This window comes from Myotis myotis, unplaced genomic scaffold (assembly GCF_014108235.1).
Source record: "Myotis myotis isolate mMyoMyo1 unplaced genomic scaffold, mMyoMyo1.p scaffold_m19_p_3, whole genome shotgun sequence".
NCBI classification, from domain to species: Eukaryota; Metazoa; Chordata; class Mammalia; order Chiroptera; family Vespertilionidae; genus Myotis; species Myotis myotis.
The window spans coordinates 157,883,923-157,905,943 of record NW_023416335.1 but is presented as its reverse complement, the minus strand read 5'-3'; the positions used below and the strand labels follow the sequence as shown (position 1 = coordinate 157,905,943).

At 42.8% G+C, this 22,021-nt stretch overlaps 1 protein-coding gene and 3 non-coding genes across 20 annotated transcripts in view; 3 read left to right on the top strand and 1 right to left on the bottom strand.

Annotated features, from left to right (window-relative positions):
- Nucleotides 1-1,198: 1,198 nt before the first annotated feature.
- On the top strand, nt 1,199-1,305 carry LOC118652257. Its single transcript, XR_004966523.1, has one exon. It is a non-coding gene; the product is annotated as a U6 spliceosomal RNA (small nuclear RNA).
- Nucleotides 1,306-3,076: 1,771 nt separating this feature from the next.
- On the bottom strand, nt 3,077-3,182 carry LOC118652245. Its single transcript, XR_004966512.1, has one exon. It is a non-coding gene; the product is annotated as a U6 spliceosomal RNA (small nuclear RNA).
- A 2,273-nt stretch (nt 3,183-5,455) lies between these two features.
- RBMS2 (RNA binding motif single stranded interacting protein 2) overlaps nt 5,456-22,021 on the top strand; it is a 56,897-nt gene continuing 40,331 nt past the window's right edge. For 8 of the 17 annotated variants that reach the window (XM_036301498.1, XM_036301515.1, XM_036301503.1 and 5 more), the window contains exons 1-2: nt 8,817-8,875; nt 9,448-9,502. In XM_036301498.1, coding sequence (XP_036157391.1) covers nt 8,829-8,875; nt 9,448-9,502 — 102 coding nt within the window. In that variant the 5' untranslated portion in view covers nt 8,817-8,828. Of the gene's footprint in view, nt 5,662-5,789; nt 5,853-6,950; nt 7,138-8,811; nt 8,876-9,447; nt 9,503-22,021 lie in introns of those variants that run through there. The other 9 variants (XM_036301504.1, XM_036301495.1, XM_036301501.1 and 6 more) reach the window with 7 other exon arrangements.
- Nucleotides 10,380-10,486, top strand: LOC118652212. Its single transcript, XR_004966480.1, has one exon. It is a non-coding gene; the product is annotated as a U6 spliceosomal RNA (small nuclear RNA).

Genomic DNA, 22,021 nt, shown 5'->3' with positions numbered 1-22,021 from the left:
TGAGTTAAATCAAGGAGTTGAGAGGCCACACTTTCCCAATTTCTAGTTTTAGACAGATTCTGTTATTCCATGCTACATCAGAAGAGGGCAGGGGTAGGCTATTCTTTGTTGTTCAATAGCACTCTAAGTTTTCTTGCTTAAGGAAGGCGATATGTTAAATTAAAATATATTTATTTATTTGTTTATTTTTACTTCTTCCTAAGGAATTATCTCATCTCTTTACCATGAAATAAAATTCAACTTTTTGGTTTATTCCCATAACTTCGTCTTCTGGGCACACAGATTCGTCAGTGGGAGGGAAGATCATCCACAGAGAGTGTTAGTAGCTGGAAACAAAGTGTCCTTGGCCCTGATAGACCTCGTTCAGGTCTCTGAGCCACGTTCAGAGCTTCCCTCGCAACTGGGCCCTGTCTCGGCCCTGTCTCTGCCTTCGGACGCCTGCACCCACCAGCCTGGCTGCAGCTGAATGCCTGGGGCCTCGCACGCACCAGGTCACATAACCTTCGAGTTCTCCACCCTGATGCAGAGGGGCCAATAGCGGTGTGCAGGCATCTTCCACACACAGATCAGGGTTGAGCTGGCCACCTCCTCTCCCTGAGACACTTGCTTAAAGTGTTTGGTTTCTTTCTGGAGGAATCACAAACCAGTCTGTGATAAAACAGACTTTTCTTTGCAAGAAAAGTTCCAAATAACTCTTATTTTACTTTTTCACCTCAAAACAACTCTTAGGTTTTAGACCCATGGGAACCAAGAATTCGAGAGGCATTGACTAAATCTAGAAAAATGTGGGCACTAGAGTGGGCAAAGCAGATGGCGGGGGGGGGGGGGGGGGTGGGGAGGGGAGGGGGGCAGCAAACACACTGGAAGAAATAGGATTTCCCCTTCCTCTCATACACTTCCTGAATCTAACCACAGAACTCTATTGCCTTCTCTATCACTTCTACAAAATTCCATAATTTAAAAAAAATACACTTACCAAAGCCCGGCCAGTGTGGCTTAGTGGTTAAGCATCAACCTACTAACCAGGAGGTCACGGTTCCATTCCAGGTCAAGGAACATGCCCAAGTTGCAGGCTCGATCCCCAGCGTGGGGCGTGCAGGAGGCAGCCAAACAATACTTCTCTCTCATGATCGATGTTTCTACCTTTCCTTCCCTCTCTGAAATCAATAAAAATATATTTTTAAAAATACACTTATCGGTGCTCGCTGCGGCAGCACATATACTAAAATCGGAACAATACAGAGAAGGTTGGCTTGGCCGCTGCACAAGGATGACCCGCAAATTTGTGAAGCTTCCATATTTTCAGACCCAGAGAAATAGGAACATCGAACCGACTGTCAAACCTCAGAGGGAAGGCGGGGGAGGGGGGGGGGGGGAGAGTTCAACCAATGAACTCATATGCATATACGTAACTGAAGGACACAGTGAGTGGTGAAGGTTTGGGGGGGGGCGGGGAAAGGGGGGAGAGGAGGGCAATGGGGGGGGGAAGGGACATCTGCAATACTTTCAACAATTAAGATTCATTAAAAATAATAAAAAATAAATACACGTATCACAATATCAGTGTTGTTGGTGCTCTTTAACATAATTTATTTTTATTGATTTCAGAGGAAGGGAGAGGAAGAGAGAGAAACATGTGCCCTGACTGGGAATTGAAACGTGACATCTTGGTTCATAGGTTGAAGCTCAACCACTGAGCCATGCTGGCCGGGCTAATTAACTTTGTTTTTTTAAGGATTTTTAATTGATATTTAGAGAGAGATGAAGGCAGAGGGAGAAAAAGAGAGAAACATCAATGTATGAATGAAACATGGATTGGTCAGCTGCTTCCTGCACACCCCCTACTGGGGTTTGAGCCCAAAACCTGGTATGTGCCCTTCACATGGCAACCTTGTGGTGCATGGGGTGATGCCCAACCAACTGAGCCACACTGAGATAATTAACGTTCTTTCCAATTCATGATTAACTTTTGACATCGGTTCACAATCTGGGTCATTTTACTTCTATGGCTGTCACCTTAGACTGTAAACACCTAGAGTTCTGTATTAGAATTTATCTGGTGCTGTCTACTTTTAGAGCAGGGAAATGGTGTTAAATTTTAGGATGCATGAAAGTCCCACATTGTTTTCCTACATGCAATTCTATTTCTTAAAGTAATAGGACTCTCTCGAAATGGGAGTTGAGGTGTCTTGTATCTAGTGTGCTTTGGTGTTCTGTATTATTGTGTTTTCTTTTTTTTCTAGAGAAAGAGATGGTTCATCAATTTCCAGGAGATTAAAAGTTATGAAAATAATTTCTGAACAATCAGATTGTTTGGAAGGCAGAGAATGAAAAGAAATTGGATTGGGTGATTCCTGAAACTTATTTGGTATTTCTAGTTATAAAGTTTAGCCTGCCTAGTTCTCATATAATTTTTTTAATATAAATTCTTTATTGTTTAAATCTGAACAATAAAGATTTAATTTAAAAAATCTTTATTGTTTTAAAGTATTACATGAGTCTCCTCCCCCCCCCCCACATTGACCTCTCCCCAGCCGCTCCCCCTCCCCTGCTAATGCCCTCACCCCCCTACTGTCTGTGTCCATTGGTTTTGCTCATATGCATGCATACAAGTCCTTTGGTTGATCTCTTACCCCCTCACCCCCTGCCTTCCCTCATAGGTTGGACAGTCTGCTTGATGCTTCTGTGTCTGATTCTATTTTTGTTCATCAGTTTATGTTGTTCTCTATAATCCACAAATGAGTGAGATCATGTGGTATTTATCTTTCTCCGACTGGCTTATTTCACTTAGCATAATGTTCTCCAGTTCCATCCATGCTGTTGCAAATGGTAAGAATTCCTTCTTTTTTACAGCAGCATAATATTCCATTGTGTAGATGTACCACAGTTTTCTAATCCACTCATCTGCTGATGGGCACTTAGGCTGTTTCCAGATCTTAGGAATGGTGAATTGTGCTGCTATGAACATAGGGGTACATATATCCTTTCTGACTGGTGTTTCTGTTTTCTTAGGCTATATTCCTAGAAGTGGGATCACAGGGTCAAATAGAAGTTCCATTTTTAATTTTGTGAGGAAAAAATTGTGGAAGGCTTCGTGAATTTGCATGTCATCCTGTGCAGGGGCCATGCTAATCTTCTCTGTATCAGTCCAATCTTAGTATATGTGTTGCCGAAGTGAGCACTCATAATCTTTTTTAAAAAGTATTTTTAATCCTCATCCAAGGATATGTTTTTTATTGATTTCAGAGAGAAAAAAGGAGGGGGATTAAGAGAGAGAGAGAGAGAGAGAGAGAGAGAGAGAGAGAGAGAGAGAAAGATGATGTGAGAGAGAAACATGGATGGTTTGCCTCTCTTATGCGCCCTGACTTGGAATTGAACCAACCACCTTTTGGTGTATGGAGCTACACTCCAGCCAACTGGCAACACTGGCCAGGGTCTTTTAAAATAATGGTTGGACTTCGTCCTGTGCACCAAGAGGTTGCTGGTTCAATTCCCGGTCAAGGGCACATGCCTGCGTTTCTGGCTCCATCCCCAGTATGGGGCAAGCAGGAGGCAGCCCATTGATGTCAGGCTCTCAAATCACTGTTTCTCCTTTTCCCTCTCCCTTCCTCTCTCTCTAAAAATCAATAAACTATTCTTAAAATTTTTATTGAATTTATTAGGGTGACATTGGTTAATAAAGTTATATAGGTTTCAGGTGTACAATTACATAATACATAATCTGTATATTATACTGTGTAGTCACCACTCCACGTCTCCTTCCATCACCATTTATCCCCCCTTTACCTGCTCCACCTCCCCCCTCCCTTTCCCTCTAGTAATCGCCATACTGTTGTGTGTCTGAGTTTTTTCCTTTCTTTGCCTAATCCATTCACCTCTTTCACTCAGCTCCCCAAGCCCTATCCCCTCTGACTCATATAATCTTTTGAATGTAACTAAGATACTAGTTTTTGGAAATGTTCACTTCAGATCACCAAATCTGGGTTATACAATACCCAGAGGGATACACACTGGGGACAGTAGAGTAATTAATCATAATGGAGCTAACATCTATTGAGTGTTTACCAAGTGCCAGGCACATTTATTTCTTTGTTTATTTATCTATTTTTTCCTTTTTTTTTTTTTTTTTTTTTTGGTTAATCCTCACCCGAGGATATTTTTCCCGTTGATTTTTAGAGAGAGTGGAAGGGAGGGGGAGAGACAGAGAGAGACATTGATTGGTTGCCTCCTGCACACAGCCCCCTGTTGGGCCGGGGATGGAGCCTGCAAGCCAGGTTTGTGCCCTTGACCAGAATGGAACCTGGGACCCTTCAGGTCCGACGCTCTATCCACGGAGCCAAACCGGCCAGGGCAACCAGGCGCCTTTATATGTATTGCCTTACTTCATTTCACTGCCATTTTAGGAATTAGATACTATTTATTTACTTTGTTTTACGATAAAAAAGCAAGGCTCAGACATGTGAAATAATTCTTCCAGCACCACTCGGCTTGTGAGTAACAGGATAAACCAGAACTTAGATTTTATTCCAAACACTACCAGTGTGGGCATTATCCCTATTGTGCAAATGAGTGAGCTAGAGATGTTAACTCACATAAATGGTGACTAAATTGAGGTGTCGGGATTTGAACTCATGCCTACTTCTCTCTAAAACTCATGGTTTTAACTGTTTTCAGTTCTAAGACATCATTAAGCATTAAGGAATGCAATAAGAGAACACAATGCATTGAGAATGTTAGAATTTTTTTTTTTTCAAATTTTTTTTTTAATATATTTTATTGAGTTTTTACAGAGAGGAAAGGAGAGAGATAGAGAGTTAGAAACATCGATGAGAGAGAAACATCGACCAGCTGCCTCCTGCACACTCCCCACTGGGGATGTGCCCGCAACCCAGGTACATGCCCTTGACCGGAATCGAACCTGGGACCTTTCAGTCCGCAAGCCGACGCTCTATCCACTGAACCAAACCGGTTTCGGCGAGAATGTTAGAATTTTTAAAAAAGTCATATTAGGTTGACTGCCATTATAAACCCCATTATAAATCAGGCCTTAACGTTTGAGGTTTTTGTACTATGTTAGGCTGAAGAAGAAAACATTAACTAAGGGCCTAAAGAGCCAGGATAACTTGGTATATAATGAATGAGAATCTCTGAGGGTAGAAAAGGGACTGTGAAAAACGGTATCACTGAGAGATGTCTCCGTTAACTTATTTGCCGCACTGGCCGCTGTGCTTCCAATCCATTGCATTTCCCACGTCGAGGCTGCTCCCACCCTTCCTGTGTCCCCTCAGCTGAGCAGGCGCTTCCTGTCCTATTGGAAATGAAAGTCAGAGATTGGGGGTGTGGGGTGTGTGCATTGACTCTGCAGAACGTTAGTACTGTCCGTCCTATTATCACAGCAAAAAAAGTGACAGGAAAACCGAGACTGGGACTTCATTTACGGGAGGGTTTGGGCTTCATGGTGGTTGTGGCAAAGCAGACAGAGTTAATTTATGTCTTAAGAGACTATCCATCCTGGAGAAGGGATTTGAAGGCTTTCACTCTCCATCCCTGTTCCACTTGGGTTGGTGGGAGTTACTGGGTATCATTCTGGCACTTCTGGTTTCCTACCAGCTTCTGTTCTTGTGAAGGCTATTCTACAGGACATTCCTTTGAAACTTGGAGGTGAGTGTTGCTGCAGCCATGTTAGGTTCTTGACTCTAAGTTTGGGATCTTCCTTTCTAAAAACTTTGTATTTTTATTCTTTGTGAAGCATACGCTTTTTAAATAGTTTTTTGGGTTTTTTTCTACAGCTCAGAGACGACTTGAAGCAAACATCTCTGTGAACTTGAGTTTGGGCATACATTCCAGGTTTGGTGAGTATCTCTAGTTGTGGAGACTAGGAAACAGTGAGATAAAGAGTCAAATAAGATAGCTGAAGAAACCGCAAGGCATTATATCCCAATGAAGCCAGGGGGAAAGGAGAAGCACTAGGTACCGCGTTTTATGGCAGAGTCTTGTTGGATAATCCCTTCCCAAGCATGAAGTCATACCTGTAGGAATCTGAAAAGCAGTGAGAGGGAGGCATCGGCCCATTAGCATGAGGCCTAGGACTGTCCAAGGACACGAAACTAGTCATTTCCCACATTCTGTTTTGCTTTCCTCTGTTCGTTGGTGAGCCCTCCTGTTTGTTTTTTCTTCATGTACGAAGATCACTGTAAATAGACAGGCTGTGTGTGTGTGTGTGGGGGGGGGGGGGGTCCTGAGCTCGCCTCACGTGTTCTTAGTATGGTTTTCTTCACATGTTCTCCAAGGTAGGGTCCCAGTGGACAAGCTTGACATCTTACAGCTGGTACCTAAGGGAAAATAATCCTCATGGTCTTTTGTTTTTCTTTTCTTTTTTAAATATATTTTATTTATTTTTTATAGAGAGGAAGGGAGAGGGACAGAGAGCCAGAAACATCGATGAGAGAAACATCGACTAGCTGCCTCCTGCACGCCCCCCACTGGGGACATGCCCGCAACCAAGGCACATGCCCTTGACGGGAATCGAACCCGGGACCCTTCAGTCCCCAGGCCGACGCTCTATCCACTGAGCCAAACCGGTCAGGGTTCCTCATGGTCTTTTCAAGAGAATCAGAACTTGCTCATCGAGGAAAGGGGATGGAATGGAAAGGGTAGACCTAAGAACTTTCCTTTTTGCTTGAACTACTGAGCCTGTGAAAAATTAAAAAATAACATCTTGGGCATTAGGACCCAGTGGTAGTGCCTCGTTCAGACTCTGGGTTAACTTCTCCCAGTGACGTCAAGAAGCAGCCCAAGCTCATTCTTTACCCCCACCCCCTCATTTTTCTCCCTCTTGCTCCTTTTCTCTCCCTTTCTCCTCCCCCTCACTTACTCTCTCCCTCCCTCCTTCCCCTCCTTCCCTCCCCCTCCCTCTCTCTTCCTCCCTCTCCCTCTCCCCCTCTCCCTTTCTCTCCTTTCCTTCTCTCTCTCTCTCTCTCTCTCTCTCTCTCTCTCTCTCTCTCTCTCTCTCTCCCTCTCTCTTCCCTCCCTGTCCCTCTCCTCTCTTAGCTCCCTAATATTAAAGAGAAAATGCTGCTATCAGTGACTTCCAGACCTGGGATTTCAACTTTTGGCTATAACAAGAACAACAAAAAGGTAGGGAAAGTGCTTTTTTTGGAATTCAGCTACTTCCTTTTCTGGGGATCCGGGAGTGCTCTTGGCTTCAACATTCTCCTTAAGTCAGGAAAAGGATTCCTCTTCTCATCTCAGCTCCTCTCTCTTTTCCACCACTTTCTGGCATCTTTTCTCACCTGGTCCTGAAGTTCCAGGAATTTACAGTCTTTGTATGTGAGGCCTGAGAAGGCAGGAGAATTAAAAACAAGTTTTTATCTTTGAGAAATGAAGTCAGTTTGACTTCCTGCTGATATACCTAATCTCCACAGGGATAATATGTCATCTCAGACCCTGGCCCCTAGCCCACCCCCCTCCAATATTATTTTATCTTTTTGGTTAACTGTTTCTGTTCTCCCACCCCACCTTCCTTCCTACCCGTTTGAGCAGCATTATCAGGTAGCAGAAATATAGTTGGTGAAATCACAACAGTTTCATCAAGACGGGGGTATAGTCTTCTAGACGAGAGCCTACCCCATCCAGCCCGAAGGGAAGGAGCCTTAAGAGAAGACATCCTTTAGGGCTAAGGCAGAAAGGTCTGTGATTCTGTGGGTTTTGCTGGTGCTTTGAGATCTGTAGATGGCCAGGCTCAGCGGGGATCCTTGGAGTCTTTGGGATTAACCAGAGGCCGCCAAAAAGTTATCTTTGCTGGAGCCCAGAGGCCCTCTGGAGAGAGGTGGACATCATGCCAACATTTGCCACGGAATATCCTTGGCAGTTTTTTGTTTGTTTGTTTGTTTTTTGACATTTCAGGGCATACAATGCTGATTGGGGGGAACTTCATGCTGTAACAGAAAGACACTTTACCCTCTCTCAGTGTTGTAGCTGTTCTTTGAAGAAAAAAGGGACTGTAGACATTTAGGGATCTTTTGATCACCTGATGGGAGTGTTGGAAGTGGGGAAGGATTCCTGCTGCTTTCTCATATACATAAAGAGACTATTACAGGTAGATTTAAACAGTGTGTGATCGAGGCAGTGGGGAAAATGTTTAGACCCAAGACATTTAGCTTTAGTGTATAGGTGTTAGTTTATATGTGTTCATTCTGTTTATATCCTTGAAAAAATATAGATCTGTTGTTGGTTATTTATAATACATACACGCATATTTATAACACATACACACACCTTGTATATGACTTTGATAGAGGGATAGTTCATCTGTCTTTCGTCTTTTCAAATCTTATATAGTACTATATGAAAATTTCCTTCCTAATTTTTCCCCTCCAAGTCTTTCCAGTTAACCAGACCCATTAAAATAAAGTAAAATGAATTACAGGAATTAGTTTTTTTCCTCCTAGGGGTTTCATGTATTTGATGCTATCTAAATCTCTTTTCTTAGCTCTCTACTCCCTCCCCCACTTGTAGTATAAAACAAAACAAAACATTTAACCATCTTCTAAATCTAGGATAGTGTAGGGGACAAAGAGGTATGCTTATGGGTTTGTGTTTAAATCTTATATCTCTTCATGATTACTTATAAGGTTTGAGAAGCAATTCAGGAAACATTGGAAGGGTGGGGGTAGATAAATACTTACTAATATATTTGTCAAGAATTCTCAATAATTTTCATTATTGATGTTTCTATCTCCCTCTCCCTTCCTCTCTGAAACCAATAAAAATATATTTAAGAAGAAGAAGAAAAAAAAGAATTCTTTGGGTTCTTACACATCAATGTTATGATGACATCACTTCGTGACTATATTTATGATTCCTGTGTGTATGTGTAGGTTTGTGACTATTTGGTATATTTAGACTAAAGCATTACTGTATTGTTCTTCGTTTTTGTGAAGAAATATAGGGTTTAATGTGTTCACTTCTCTTTTGGGGAAAGTGTTTTGGATGGATTTGCTCATGTAATTTGTGCATTTTTTGTGTGTGTGTTAATCCTCACATGAGGATATTTTTTCCATTGCTTTTCAGAGAGAGTGGAAGGGTGGGGGGGGGGGAGGGAGAGAGAAACATCAATGTGAGATAGACACAGAGACACATGGACTGGCTGCCTCCCCCACAGTCCGAAGGAGGGGGTGCCCTTGACCGGGGAATTGAATCCTCAAACCCTAGACCCTTCAGTATGCACACTGATGCTTTTACCACTGACCCACACCAGCCACAGCTAATTTGTGCATTTTTATACCCAAGGTATAATTTTAAAAATAACTTATTGATTTTTACTAGTAAATATAAGACATGCCAATTTTTTAAAAAAAACACTTAAGCATAAAGAGGTTTATAAAATTAAAAAGCAAGTCCTCCCTTCATGTCCTGAAGTTTATTACCCAAATCTCACCCCTCCAGGAAAATAACTGGCAGCAGTTTGGAATATGTGTCCTGCCAGACTTTGTATGACAAGGTAAAGTTATAATTTTATGTTGGCTTATTTGCCATTTCTATTAAGAATTCAGTTTCTTGCCTGGCTCAGTGATTGAGCATCGACCTATGAACCAAGAGGTCACGGTTCGATTCCTGGTCAGGGCACAAGCCCGGGTTGCGGGCTCTTCCCCAGTGTGGGGTGTGCAGGAGGCAGCTGATCAATGATTCTCTCTCACCATTGATGTTTCTATCTCTCTTTCCCTCTCCCTTCCTCTCTGAAATCAATAAAAATATTTTTTTTAAAAAAGAATTTAGTTTCTCAAGTAGAACAAGTCCAGGTAATAACGTTCTTGGACATGTCGAAAATATTTAAAAATTGAAAGAACAATCAAACTCTAAACTTCTGAAAAAGTACAAATTATAAAATATCTGCTTTAAACAAGAACAGAGACCAATGGGACGGAATTGAGAGCCCAGAAATAAACCTACACATATATGGGCAATTAATTTACGATACAGGAGCCAAGAATACACAATAAATGGTGTTGGGAAAACTGGACAGCCACATGCAAAAGAATAAAACTAGATCACTATCTTATAACACGCACACAAATTAACTCAAGATGGATTGACGACTTGAATGTAAGAGCTGAAACAATAAAATACATAGAAGAAAACGTTAAGTACTAAGCTTCTGGACAATGGTTCACAATGGTTTTTTTTCATTTGACTCTAAAGGCAAAGGTAACAAAAATAAATGAAATGGGTCTCCATCCAACTAAAAAGCTGCACAGAGAGGAAACCATCAACAAAACAAAAAAGCAACTACCCAAATGGGAGAAGATATTTTCTTTTTTTTGGAGATGATATTTCCAATTAGAGGTTAATACCAAAATATATAAAGAACTCATACAACTGTGCTCGCTTCGGCAGCACATATACTACAATTGGAATGATACAGAGAAGATTAGCACGGCCCTTGCACAAGGATGACATGCAAGTTCGTGAAGCGTTCCATATTTAAAAAACAAAAAACAACTCATACAACTCAACAACAACAAAATAAATAGTCCAAATAAAAAACAGGCAGAGGATCTGACTAGAAATTTTTTCAAGCAAGACATACAGATGGCAAACAGACATATGAAAAGATGCTCAACACCACTAATTATTAGGGGAATGCAAATCAAAACAACACATGTAAAATTTCTAATAAAGGCAGATTTTTTCCTCAGGATGTAGTATTTTTGTTTGTTTGTTTGTTTGAATCCTTACCTGAGGATATTTTTCCATTGATTTTTAGAGAGAGTGGAAGGGAGAGAGAAAGACAGAGAAGAACATTGATGTGAGAGACACATCGATTGGTTGCCTTTGCACACACCCCGAGCAGGGCTGGGAATCGAGCCTTTAGCCTCGGTACATGCCCTTGACTGCAATTGAACCCAGGACCCTTCAGTCCCAAGCCTGATGCTCTTTCCCCTGAGCCAAACAGGCCAGGGCAAGATGTAGTGTTGAATATCCATTCCTTTCTTTGGAATTAAAATAGTCACAGAAGGGGGAAAATGTGGATTTCAAAGAGATTTTCTGTAAAATAATGTGGTACATTAAATAAATCTATTTTAATGGTCTTTAATTAATCTTAGCTCATTAAAAAAAAAAAAGCTAAAGTAAAAAGATCTGTGTTCTAGGGTCTCAACACTGATTCTTCAATGTTGGAAAGAGTTGCCTCAGTAGAGATTTGCAGGTAGGTGAGATTGAAAGAGGAAATGTTTGGGACTAAAGGAATTTCAGACTTGTAAAGGGCTTAACCACACCTTCCCTGACATCATCTTCCTGGCATGTGTTATTATATTTTAACTCCTCAGAGCATCAACAATCATTTCCTTTGGAAAAAAATAAAAGGGACTGGGATAATTTGCCTTTCCCAACATATTTTGCATAAATTTCTGTTTTCTCTTGATCTTATATTGAAAAATCAATGGAGAGTGGGAGGCAATGATGAGCGTAAGACTGACTGGTGGGTGCCCTGGCTGGTTTGGCTCAGTGGATGGAGGGTCAGCCTGTGGACTGAGGGGTCCCAGGTTCGATTCCAGTCAAGGGCACATGCCTGGGTTGTGGGCTTGATCCCCAGTAGGGGTCGTGCAGGAGGCAGCTGATCAATCATCACTGGTGTTTCTATCTCTCTCTACCTCTTCCTTCCTCCCTGAAATCTCTCTCTCTATAGATAGATAGATAGATAGATAGATAGATAGATAGATAGATAGATACACTAGAGGCCTGGTGCACAAATTCGTGTACTGGTAGGGTCTGGCCAGCCCACCCCGATCGGGGCCGATTGGGCTGGGCTGGCCTGGGGGAAGGAGCCGTGGGCGGTTGGCCGGCCCGGTCCCTATTGGGATGGGGGGCCAATAGGGGGTGGGGCCAGCCAGGGGGAGGGGCCCTGGGCAGTTGGCCAGCTGGTCCTGCCCCCTGGTCAAACTCCCGGTCGAACTCCCAGTAAAAGGGACAATTTGCATATTAGCCTTTTATTATATAGGAAAAAGGCCGACTGGTGGGCTTTGCCAGATCTTTACTCTTTTAGAAGCTTGAGTTACCTGAAATTTTCAGAGTTTACCCAAGAGAGAAGAAAATGAGAAGCAATACTATAAATTGTTTATAGTTCAGACAAGTAGAGAGAAATTTCTTTTGTTTACTACATTTTCATCTAGTTTCCATCAAATTATATTTAGTAGAACTGTGGACTAAGAACTTTTAGTTTTTAACATCTTTTGATTGGGGTCGCTATTAGTTCTGTTATCAGTAATACAATTAACTCAGTTGGTTAAAGTTTAGTGGTAATGTCTTTCCATTGATCCTCCTTTTCTGTTTTTGCACTATTACACAAATTTATGATCTCATTACAGATTATCTTTACTTTGATAATAAACATCTAGCATGATCTCCTTACCTCCTATTTCTCTGCCCCTAATAGCTTGCCCCCGGTAATTTTATACCTGCTGCCAGAACAGCCTTCCAACATTCCAGTAGTCTAGTGCTGAGCATTTCTTTCTTTTTTTTTAAATAAATCTTTATTGTTCAGATTATTACAGTTGTTCCTCTTTTTTCCCCCATAACTCCCCTCCACCCAGTTTCCACCCCACTCCATGCCCATACCCCCCCCCCACTGTCCTCATCCATAGGTGTACAATTTTTGTCCAGTCTCTTTCCACACCCCTCACACCCCCTTCTCCCCGAGAATTGTCAGTCCACTCCCTTTCTATGCCCCTGATTCTATTATATTCACCACTTTATTCTGTTCATCAGATTTTTTATTCGCTTGATTTTTAGATTCACTTGTTGATAGGTATGTATTTGTTGTCACTTTGTTGTTCATAATTTTTATCTTTACCTTTTTCTTTTTTTTTCTTTTTTTTTAGTATATTTTATTGATTTTCTACAGAGAGGAAGGGAGAGAGATAGAGAGTCAGAAACATTGATGAGAGAGAAACATCAATCAGCCGCCCCCTGCACATCCCCCACGGGGGATGTGCCCGCAACCCAGGTACATGCCCCTGACCGGAATCGAACCTAGGACTCTTCAGTCCGCAGGCCGACGCTCCATCCACTGAGCCAAACCGGTTTCGGCTATCTTTACCTTTTTCTTCTTCTTCCTCTTCTTAAAGAATACCCTTCAGCATTTCATATAATATTGGTTTGGTGGTGACGAACTCCTTTAGCTTTTTCTTGTCTGTGAAGCTCTTTATCTGACCTTCAATTCTAAATGATAGCTTTGCTGGGTAGAGTAATCTTGGTTGTAAGTTCTTGCTATTCATCACTTTGAATATTTCTTGCCACTCCCTTCTGGCCTGCATAGTTTCTGTTGAGAAATCAGCTGACAGTTGTATGGATACTCCCTTGTAGGTAACTAACTGTTTTTCTCTTGCTGCTTTTAAGATTCTCTCTTTGTCTTTTGCTCTTGGCATTTTAATTATGATGTGTCTTGGTGTGGCCCTTTTTGGATTCCTCTTGTTTGGGACTCTCTGTGCTTCCTGGACTTGTAAGTCTATTTCTTTCACCCGGTAGGGGAAGTTTTCTATCATTATTTCTTCAAATAGGTTTTCAATATCTTGCTCTCTCTCTTCTTCTGGCACCCCCTTAATTTGGATGTTGGTATACTTGAAGTTGTCCCAGAGGCTCCTTACACTATCTTCATTTTTTGGATTCTTTTTTTCTTTTTGCTTTTTCGGTTGGGTGTTTTTTGCTTCTTCATATTTGAAATCTTTGACTTGATTCTTGCGATCCTCTAGTCTGCTGTTGGATCTCTGTATATTATTCTTTATTTCAGTCAATGTATGCTTAATTTCTAGTTGGTCCTTTTTCATATCCTTGAGGGTCTCACTAAATTTCTCAGAGGTTTCTAGAAGATTCTTGAGTAACCTTATAACCATGGTTTTAAACTCTATATCCAGTAGTTTGCTTTCCTCCGTTTCTTTAGTTTGTGACCAGTTTCTTTGTCTCCGCATTTTGGCTGCTTCCCTGTGTTGATAAAGTGGCTTTGTGTGCTAGGTGTCCTATAGGGCCCAGTGGCTCAGCCTCCCTAATTACCTGAGGTGGGCACTCTTGGTGCACCCCTTTGTGGGCTGTGTGCACAGTCCTGTTGTAGTTAAGCCTTGATTGCTATTGGTATCACTGGGAGGAATTGACCGTCAGCTACCTCCTGCATGCTTCCCTACCCCCCACTGGAGATCTAGCCTGCAACCCGGGCATGTGCCCTGACCGGGAATTGAACCATAACCTCCTGGTTCATAGATAGACACTCAACCACTGAGCCACGCTAGCTGGGCTGTATAAAAACTTTCAATGACTATATAGTACCTGCTAAACAAAGTTCAAATCCTTAGCCCAGTACTCACTATTGATCTAGCCTTTCCTTATCTTCCCCATGTACCCCCATTAACTACAAAAACCAGGGAAAAGAAAGGATTGCAACCCAGTACATGCAGACATGGCAAGCTATACTGCCCTGTGTGCCAAGATGGAGAAGTACTTATAGAGAGGAAAAAGGAAGGGGAGGGGCAGTTACAACCATAGAGTTTCATTTAAGCATAGAGGTCTTCCAAAGGGTTCTCTCTCTCTCTCTCTCTCTCTCTCTCTCTCTCTCTCTCTCTTATATTTTTATTGATTTCAGAGAGGAAGGGAGAAGGAGAGAGAGATAGAAACATCAATGATGAATCGGCTGCCTCCTGCACACCCCACACTGGGGATCGAGCCTGCACACCAGCCTGGAAGGTTCTCTTGATGCCATAGAATGCAAGAACTCATCTCATAAGCCCAACTCCTTCCACAGATCCTCCCAAATGACAGGTTCATTATGTCTCAGTCATAATCCTTATCATTCCCCATGATTCCATACATTCTCTCTGGTTTAGCCAGTTGTGTTACCTGTAGTTCTCCTTTGATTGTTGGTTTATATTTCTCATGCTATAAGAAAATACTCTGTAAAACAAAAATATAGGTAAGAAATGGGACAGGGAAAATAAAGATTAGAATAAGAGATCAGTTGGAATTAAATGCAAATGTGCAAACCAAAATTTTATCCTGAAAGATGAAAATGGAAGAATAGTCATTGATTTTGTCAGTGTAGGGGTGGTTGGTGACTTTGACAAACAATTTCAGAGCGGGGAGCAAAAAGCAAGGTTGAATGGGTTGATGAGTGAAACAAGGTAAGGAAGTATACATGGGGTGTGTACAGACCAGTCTTTTAAGAACTTTGATTAAGATGGAGAGCAGAACCCAATTAAAAAATTGGCTAAAGATCTGAATGGATATTTCTCCAAAGAAGATCTATAAGTAGCCATGAAAAGATGCTCAGCGTCATTAGCCACTGAAGAACTGAAAATCAAAACCACAATGAGCTATCACTTCACACTCTCCAGGATGGCTGTAATTAAAAAGACAGGCAGTAATGCAGAATAATTGGACCCTTCATACACTGCTGGTGGGAGTGTAAAATGGGCAGTTTCTTTGGAAAGTAGTTTGGCATTTCCTTAAAAGGTTAAACACATTTCTGGTTTATACCCAAGAGAAATTAAGATCTATGTGCAGGGGCATGCTGGTAGTGGCACCAGAGAATAGGGAGAAGGCCGCTGAGGAGTGCGAAACAGCGGTGATGGTCCCACAGAAGCCTGATCGCTGAGACACTCAGTCCACTGGAAAGTATGAGTGATTCTAGGCAGCAGTCGCTGTTCTTCATCACACCCTGGATCCCCAGGAGCTCTGTGCTGTCGGGATGACATTGCACAATGAGGTGGCGGACCCTGAGATCAGGAGTACACAAGTAAGATGTGCAGGCAATTGCTGGTTTTGCACCCAGCTATTCTTGCATCACCTGTGCCTGGAATATTTAGCCAAATTTGGGTGGTGATGGCAATACCATTTTATAAAGCTGGAAAACTTAATGGCTATATTGAAAAATATGGATATAAGGTGGAGGCACCACAAAGAATAACTCCTGTAATTCTTCAAAACAGCCTTTTATATTCACTCATGGTTAGACTTGCTCCAGCCTGGAATAAAACTGGCTATCGGTTAGTACAATAAATTAATAAATAAAATAAAAGATGTCTACACAAAAACCTGGATACCAATATTCATAGCAGCATTGTTTATAATAGTCCAAATATTTCTCAACTGATAAATGGATAAATAAAATGTTGCATATACCCATCCAGTAGAATTTTTAATTTTATTCAATAAAAAGGAATAGAGCACTGATACATTCTACAAAATGGATAACCCTGAACACATTATGCCGGTGACAGAAGCCATTCACAGAAAAACACATATTATATATTTTCATTTATGTGAAACATCCAGAATAGGCAAATTCACAGAGAGCAGATTGGTGGTTGCCTAAGTCTTTGGGAAGGGGGATGGTTGGAGGGAAATGGGAGGGAGTGGTAATGGTGGTGGGTAATGGGTTTCTTTTTAGAGTAATGAAAATGCTCTAAATTTTTAAAAAGGAGAGGGAGAGAGAGAGAAACATCAATTGGCTGCCTCTTGCACACCCAGTACTGGGAATCAAACTGGCAAGCTGTTGGTGTGTGGGATGATACTCAACCAACTGAGACACACTGGTCAGGGCGAAAATGTTCTAAAATTGGTTGTGGTAATGGTTACACAACTCTGTGACCTAAATACCATTGATTTATACTTGAAATGGGTTAATTACATGGCATATAAATTATACATCAATACAATTATTTTTAAAAAGATGGGGAGCAGAGAAATGAGGTAAAGGCTGGCAGAGGATGGGGATGGTGTTGAGAGAATTTTCTTACAGATGGGAGATAAAGGCTGGTGTAGCTCAGTGGGTGAGCATTGACCCAGGAACCAAGAGGTCACCGGTTCAATTCCTGGTCAGGGCACATGCCCAGGTTGCGGGCTCAATCCTCAGTAGGGGGCCTGCAGGACGCAGTCAATTGATGATGTTTCCCTCTCATCGATGTTCCTATCTCGCCATCCTTCTCCTTTCCTCTCTTTCTAAAAAAAAAAAAATCAATAAAAACATTTTTAAAAAGATGGGAGATAGATATGGAAGCCAAAATATAAAAAGAATCATGACAAGTTCCACTTATTTTCCAAATATATGTCATTATTTCTATCCCTCCCACTCTCTGATCCTTTTGTTGATGGGCCTTATGTATTCAGCCTCTGATTCTTTTGTTGTTTCTTCCTTTTGGAATGGCCTTTTTGTTCATTTATGCACTCCACCCACATTCATTAAGCAGCTGCAACGCGTTACGCGTTGGGGCTAGGCAAGGTTGTGGCCCTTTAAGAGCTCGCAGTCAAAATTGCCTTTCAAAACCCTGCCTACCTCTTTAAGTTCAGCTCAAATGTTACCTTTTCTGTAAAGCATCTCCAAAATCTCCACCTCTCTTTTTCTGAGCCTCCATCATACTTTGTGCTTCTTTTAAGGTTTTTATATAATTTTACATCGTATGAGAATCATTCAGGTGATTGTTTTATCTTCATTGCTGGAGCGCGTACCCTGTAAAGGTTATTCAGTTTATTGTTCTCCCGAACACCTGATACAGCACCTTCAGCCTATGGAGTAGTTATTTTAAAAATACATCCTGCCTTGGCCAGTGTGGCTCAGCTGTCTGGGCAGTGTTCCGTCGGACACCAAAAGGTTGCTAGTTCGATTCCCAGTCAGGGCACATGTCTGGGTTTCAGGCTCCATCCCCAGTGGGGGACATGCAGGAGGCAGCCAATCGATGTTTCACTCTCACATTGATATTTCTCTTTCCCTCTCCTTTCTCCTCTCCCTAAAAATCAATTTACAACAAATACACATCTATCAACAAGTGAATCTAAAAATCAAGTGAATAAATAATCTGATGAACAGAATAAACTGGTGATTATAATAGAATCAGGGGCATAGAAGGGAGTGGACTGACTATTCTCGGGGGGAAAGGGGTGTGGGGGATGCGGGAAGAGACTGGACAAAAATCATACACCTATGGATGAGGACAGTGGGGGGGGGGGGTAAGGGCAGAGGGTGGGGTGGGAACTGGGTGGAGGGGAGCTATCGGGGGGAAAAAGAGGAACAACTGTAATAATCTGAACAATAAAGATTGATTTATTTATTTTATTTTTTTTTAAATATTTTTTATTGATTTTTTACAGAGAGGAAGGGAGAGGGATAGAGAGTTAGAAACATCGATGAGAGAGAAACATCAATCAGCTGCCTCCTGCACACTCCCCACTGGGGATGTGCCCGCAACCCAGGTACATGCCCTTGACCGGAATCGAACCGGGGACCCTTCAGTCCGCAGGCCGACGCTCTAGCCACTGAGCCAAACCAGTTAGGGCTGAACAATAAAGATTTAATTTTTAAAAATGAATAAATAAAAATCAATTTAAAAAATTTAAAGGCTATTAAAATATATCCTAATAAGTGTAATTTAGTTAATGTTAGGCATTAAATTAAGGTTAAGCAAAGAGGGCAGTATTATCCTAGCTAATAAAAGAGAAACATGGTAATTAGTGTATGGCCGCTACCCTTCCCATTGGCTAATCAGGGCGATATGCAAATTAACTGCCAGCCAAGATGGCGGCCGGCAGCCAGGCAGCTTGAAACTAACATGAGGCTTGCTTGCTTCAGTGACAGAGGAAACCAACGTTCCCCGCCTGCCTTGCCAGCCTCTGAGCCTGCAGTTTGAAACATTGTAACAAATATAGAAGCTAAACAAAACCCCAGAAACCTGCTTTCAGCGAGCCGGGATCTCAGAGTTGGAGTTATACATTGTTTCGATTATAGAACCCAAACAAACCAGATACCTGCTTTCAGCAGCAGAGGCCTCAGATCTGGAGCCAGAGCTAAAGCTGGCCCAGAATAAAATAAAAAAGAAAAAAAGGAGCAGTTGGGAGTTTCAGCCCTCAGCCCATCACCCAGACTGGCCAGGCACCCCAGTGGGGACCCCCACCCTGAAGGGTGTGTGACCAGCTGCAAACAGCCATCATCCCCTCACCCAGGCTGGCCAGGCACCCCAGTGGGGACCTCCACACTGATCCAGGACACCCTTCAGGGCAAACCAGCCAGCCCCCACCCGTGCACCAGGCCTCTATCCTATATAGTAAAAGGGTAATATGCCTCCCAGGAACCGGGATCAGCGTGACAGGGGGCAGCACCCAAACCCCCTGATCGCCCTGCGGCTCTGTGTGTGACAGGGTTCGGGGCCAAACCTCCCTATCGGCCCTACTCTGTGAGTGACAGGGGGGAGCTCCTCAACCCCCTAATGGGCCCTGCTCTGTGCGTGACTGGGGGAAGCTCCCCAACTCCCTGATCGACCCTGCTCTGTGTGTGAGAGGGGGTGGCGCCACAACCTCCCCATCGACCCTGCCTTGAGTGTGACAGGGGGCAGTGCCCCAACCCCCCAATCGGCCCTACCCTGAGCGTGACTGAGGGTGGCATCGCAACCTCCCGTCCGCCCTGCTCTGTGCATGACAGGGGGCGGCGCCCCAACTCCCCAATAGGCCCTGCTCTGAGCCCTACCAGGGGCTGCACCCTCTGCCACCTGGGAGCAGGCCTAAGCCAGCAGGGCGTTATCTCCTGAGGGGTCCCAGACTGCGAGAGGGCACAGGCCTGGCTGAGGGACTCCCCCTTCCCCCCGAGTGCACAAATTTTTGTGCACCGGGCCTCTAGTATTCTATATAAAATGTGAAATGTGGACTTAGAGCTGAGTTTAAATGTGGCTTTTATCACTTAAAAAGCCATGACCTAGTTCCAAGTTTCTTAGGCTCCCTGACATTGTATCCTTCATTGTAAAGTACTGATATCCTTTATTGGGTTATTTTGAGGATCAGTAATATTTATTTATTTTTAAATATGTTTTTAGCCCTAGCCAGTTTGGCTCAGTGGATAGAGCATTAGCCTGTGGACTGAAGGGTCTCAGGTTCAATTCCAGTCAAGGGCATGTACCTTCGTTGCTGGCTCAATCTCCTGGCATGTGCAGGAGGCAACCAATCGATGTGTCTCTCTCACATTAATGTCTCTCTCCCTCTCTCATCCCCCCACCCTTCCATTCTCTCTAAAAATCAATGGGAAAATATCCTTGGGTGAGGATTAACAGCTACAAAAAAATATGTTTTTATTGGAGAGAGAGAGAGAGAGAGAGAGAGAGAGAGAGAGAGAGAGAGAAAGAAACATTGATCGGCTGCCCCCTGCTGGGGATGGAGTTGTAACCCAGACTTGTGACCTGACCAGGAATGGAACCAGTGACCTCTTGGTACATGGGACGATGCTCAACCAACTAAGCCACACCAGCCAGGGTCAGGATCAGTAATATTTCTATTTATAATCACATACCAGCATGTAAATAGATTGTTATTTCTTTTATCAAAAAACCCTTTTTCTTGACACCATTTTTTCCTGCTGCTGCCTCATTTCTCCTCTTCCCTTTATTTATTTATTTTTAATATATTTGTATTGATTGAAGAGAGTGAGGGAGAGGGAGAGGGAGGGAGAGAGAGAGAAGAGAGAGAGAGAGAGAGAGAGAGAGAGAGAGAGAGAGAAACATCAATGATGAGAGAGAATTATTGATCAGCTGCCTCCTGCACACCCTACACTGGGGATCAAGCCTGCAACCCGGGTATGTGCCCTGACCCAGAATAGAACCATGACCTCTTGGTTCATAGGTCGACGCTCAACCCCTGAGCCTCACTGGCTGGGCTCCTTTTTCTTTTAAATACTCATCTGAGGATGTGTTTTTCATTGGTTCTAGAGAGAGAGGAAGGGAGAGGGAGAGAGAGAGAAACAGCGAAATATCAATGTGAGAGAGAAACATCAATTGGTGCTTCCCTTATGCCCCCTGATGGGGATTGAACCTACAGCCTAGGTGTGTGCTCTGACTGGGAATTAAACCCGTGACTGTTTGGTGCATGGGACGACGCGCTAACCAACTGTGCTACACCTACCAGGGCAGACTTTCATATTCTTTTTCTGTTGTAACTCCTCATCCAAGTATATTTTTTCCATTGATTTTTAGAGAAAGTGGAAGGAGGGAGGGAGGGGTGGAGAGAGAGAGAAACACATTGACTGGTTGCCTCCTGCACACACACCAACAAGGCTGGGGATCTAACCTGCAACCCAGGTATGTGCCCTTGACCAAGAAGTGGACCTGGGGCCCTTTGATGCTTGGGCTGGTGCTCTAACCACAGAGCCACACCTGCCAGTGCCAGACCTTCATATTCTTTTTTTTTTAATCTTTATTGTTGAAATCAGACATTCATATTCTTGAACGGTCAGGTCTTAACCCTCATCTTACTTAATCTATTATCAACACTTGACACAGTTTCTTGATCACCCTGTTCCTTAAAACATGTTCTTGCCCTAGCCAGTTTGGCTCAGTGGATAGAGCATCGACCTGTGGCCTGAAAGGTCCTGGGTTCAATTCTGGTCAAGGGCACATACCTTAGTTGCATGCGGAAGGCAACCAATAGATGTGTTTCTTTCACATTGATGTTTATCTATCTCTCTGTCTCGCCCCTTCCCTTCCACTCTCTAAAAAAAACCAATGGAAAAGTATACCCCCCAAAACAAACAAAAGCACACTTTCTGGATTGGGTTCACAGAACATCGCACTCTCCTATTCCTCTTGTATTAATGGCCTCTCTCTGTCTCTCTCTTTTTTTTATTAAATCTTTATTGTTCAGATTATTACATTTGTTCCTCTTTTTTCCCCCCATAACTCGCCTCCTCCCAGTTCCCGCCCCACCCTCCGCCCTCACTCCCCACCCACTGTCCTCATCCATAGGTGCACGATTTTTGTCCAGTCTCTTCCCTCACCCCCACACCCCTTTCCCCCCCCAAGAATAGTCAGTCCATTCCCTTTCTATGTCCCTGATTCTATTATAATCACCAGTTCATTCTGTTCATCAGATTATTTATTCACTTGATTCTTAGATTCACTTGTTGATAGATGCATATTTGTTGTTCATAATTTTTTTTTAAATATATTTTATTGATTTTTCACAGAGAGGAAGGGAGAGAGATAGAGAGTTAAAAACATCGATGAGA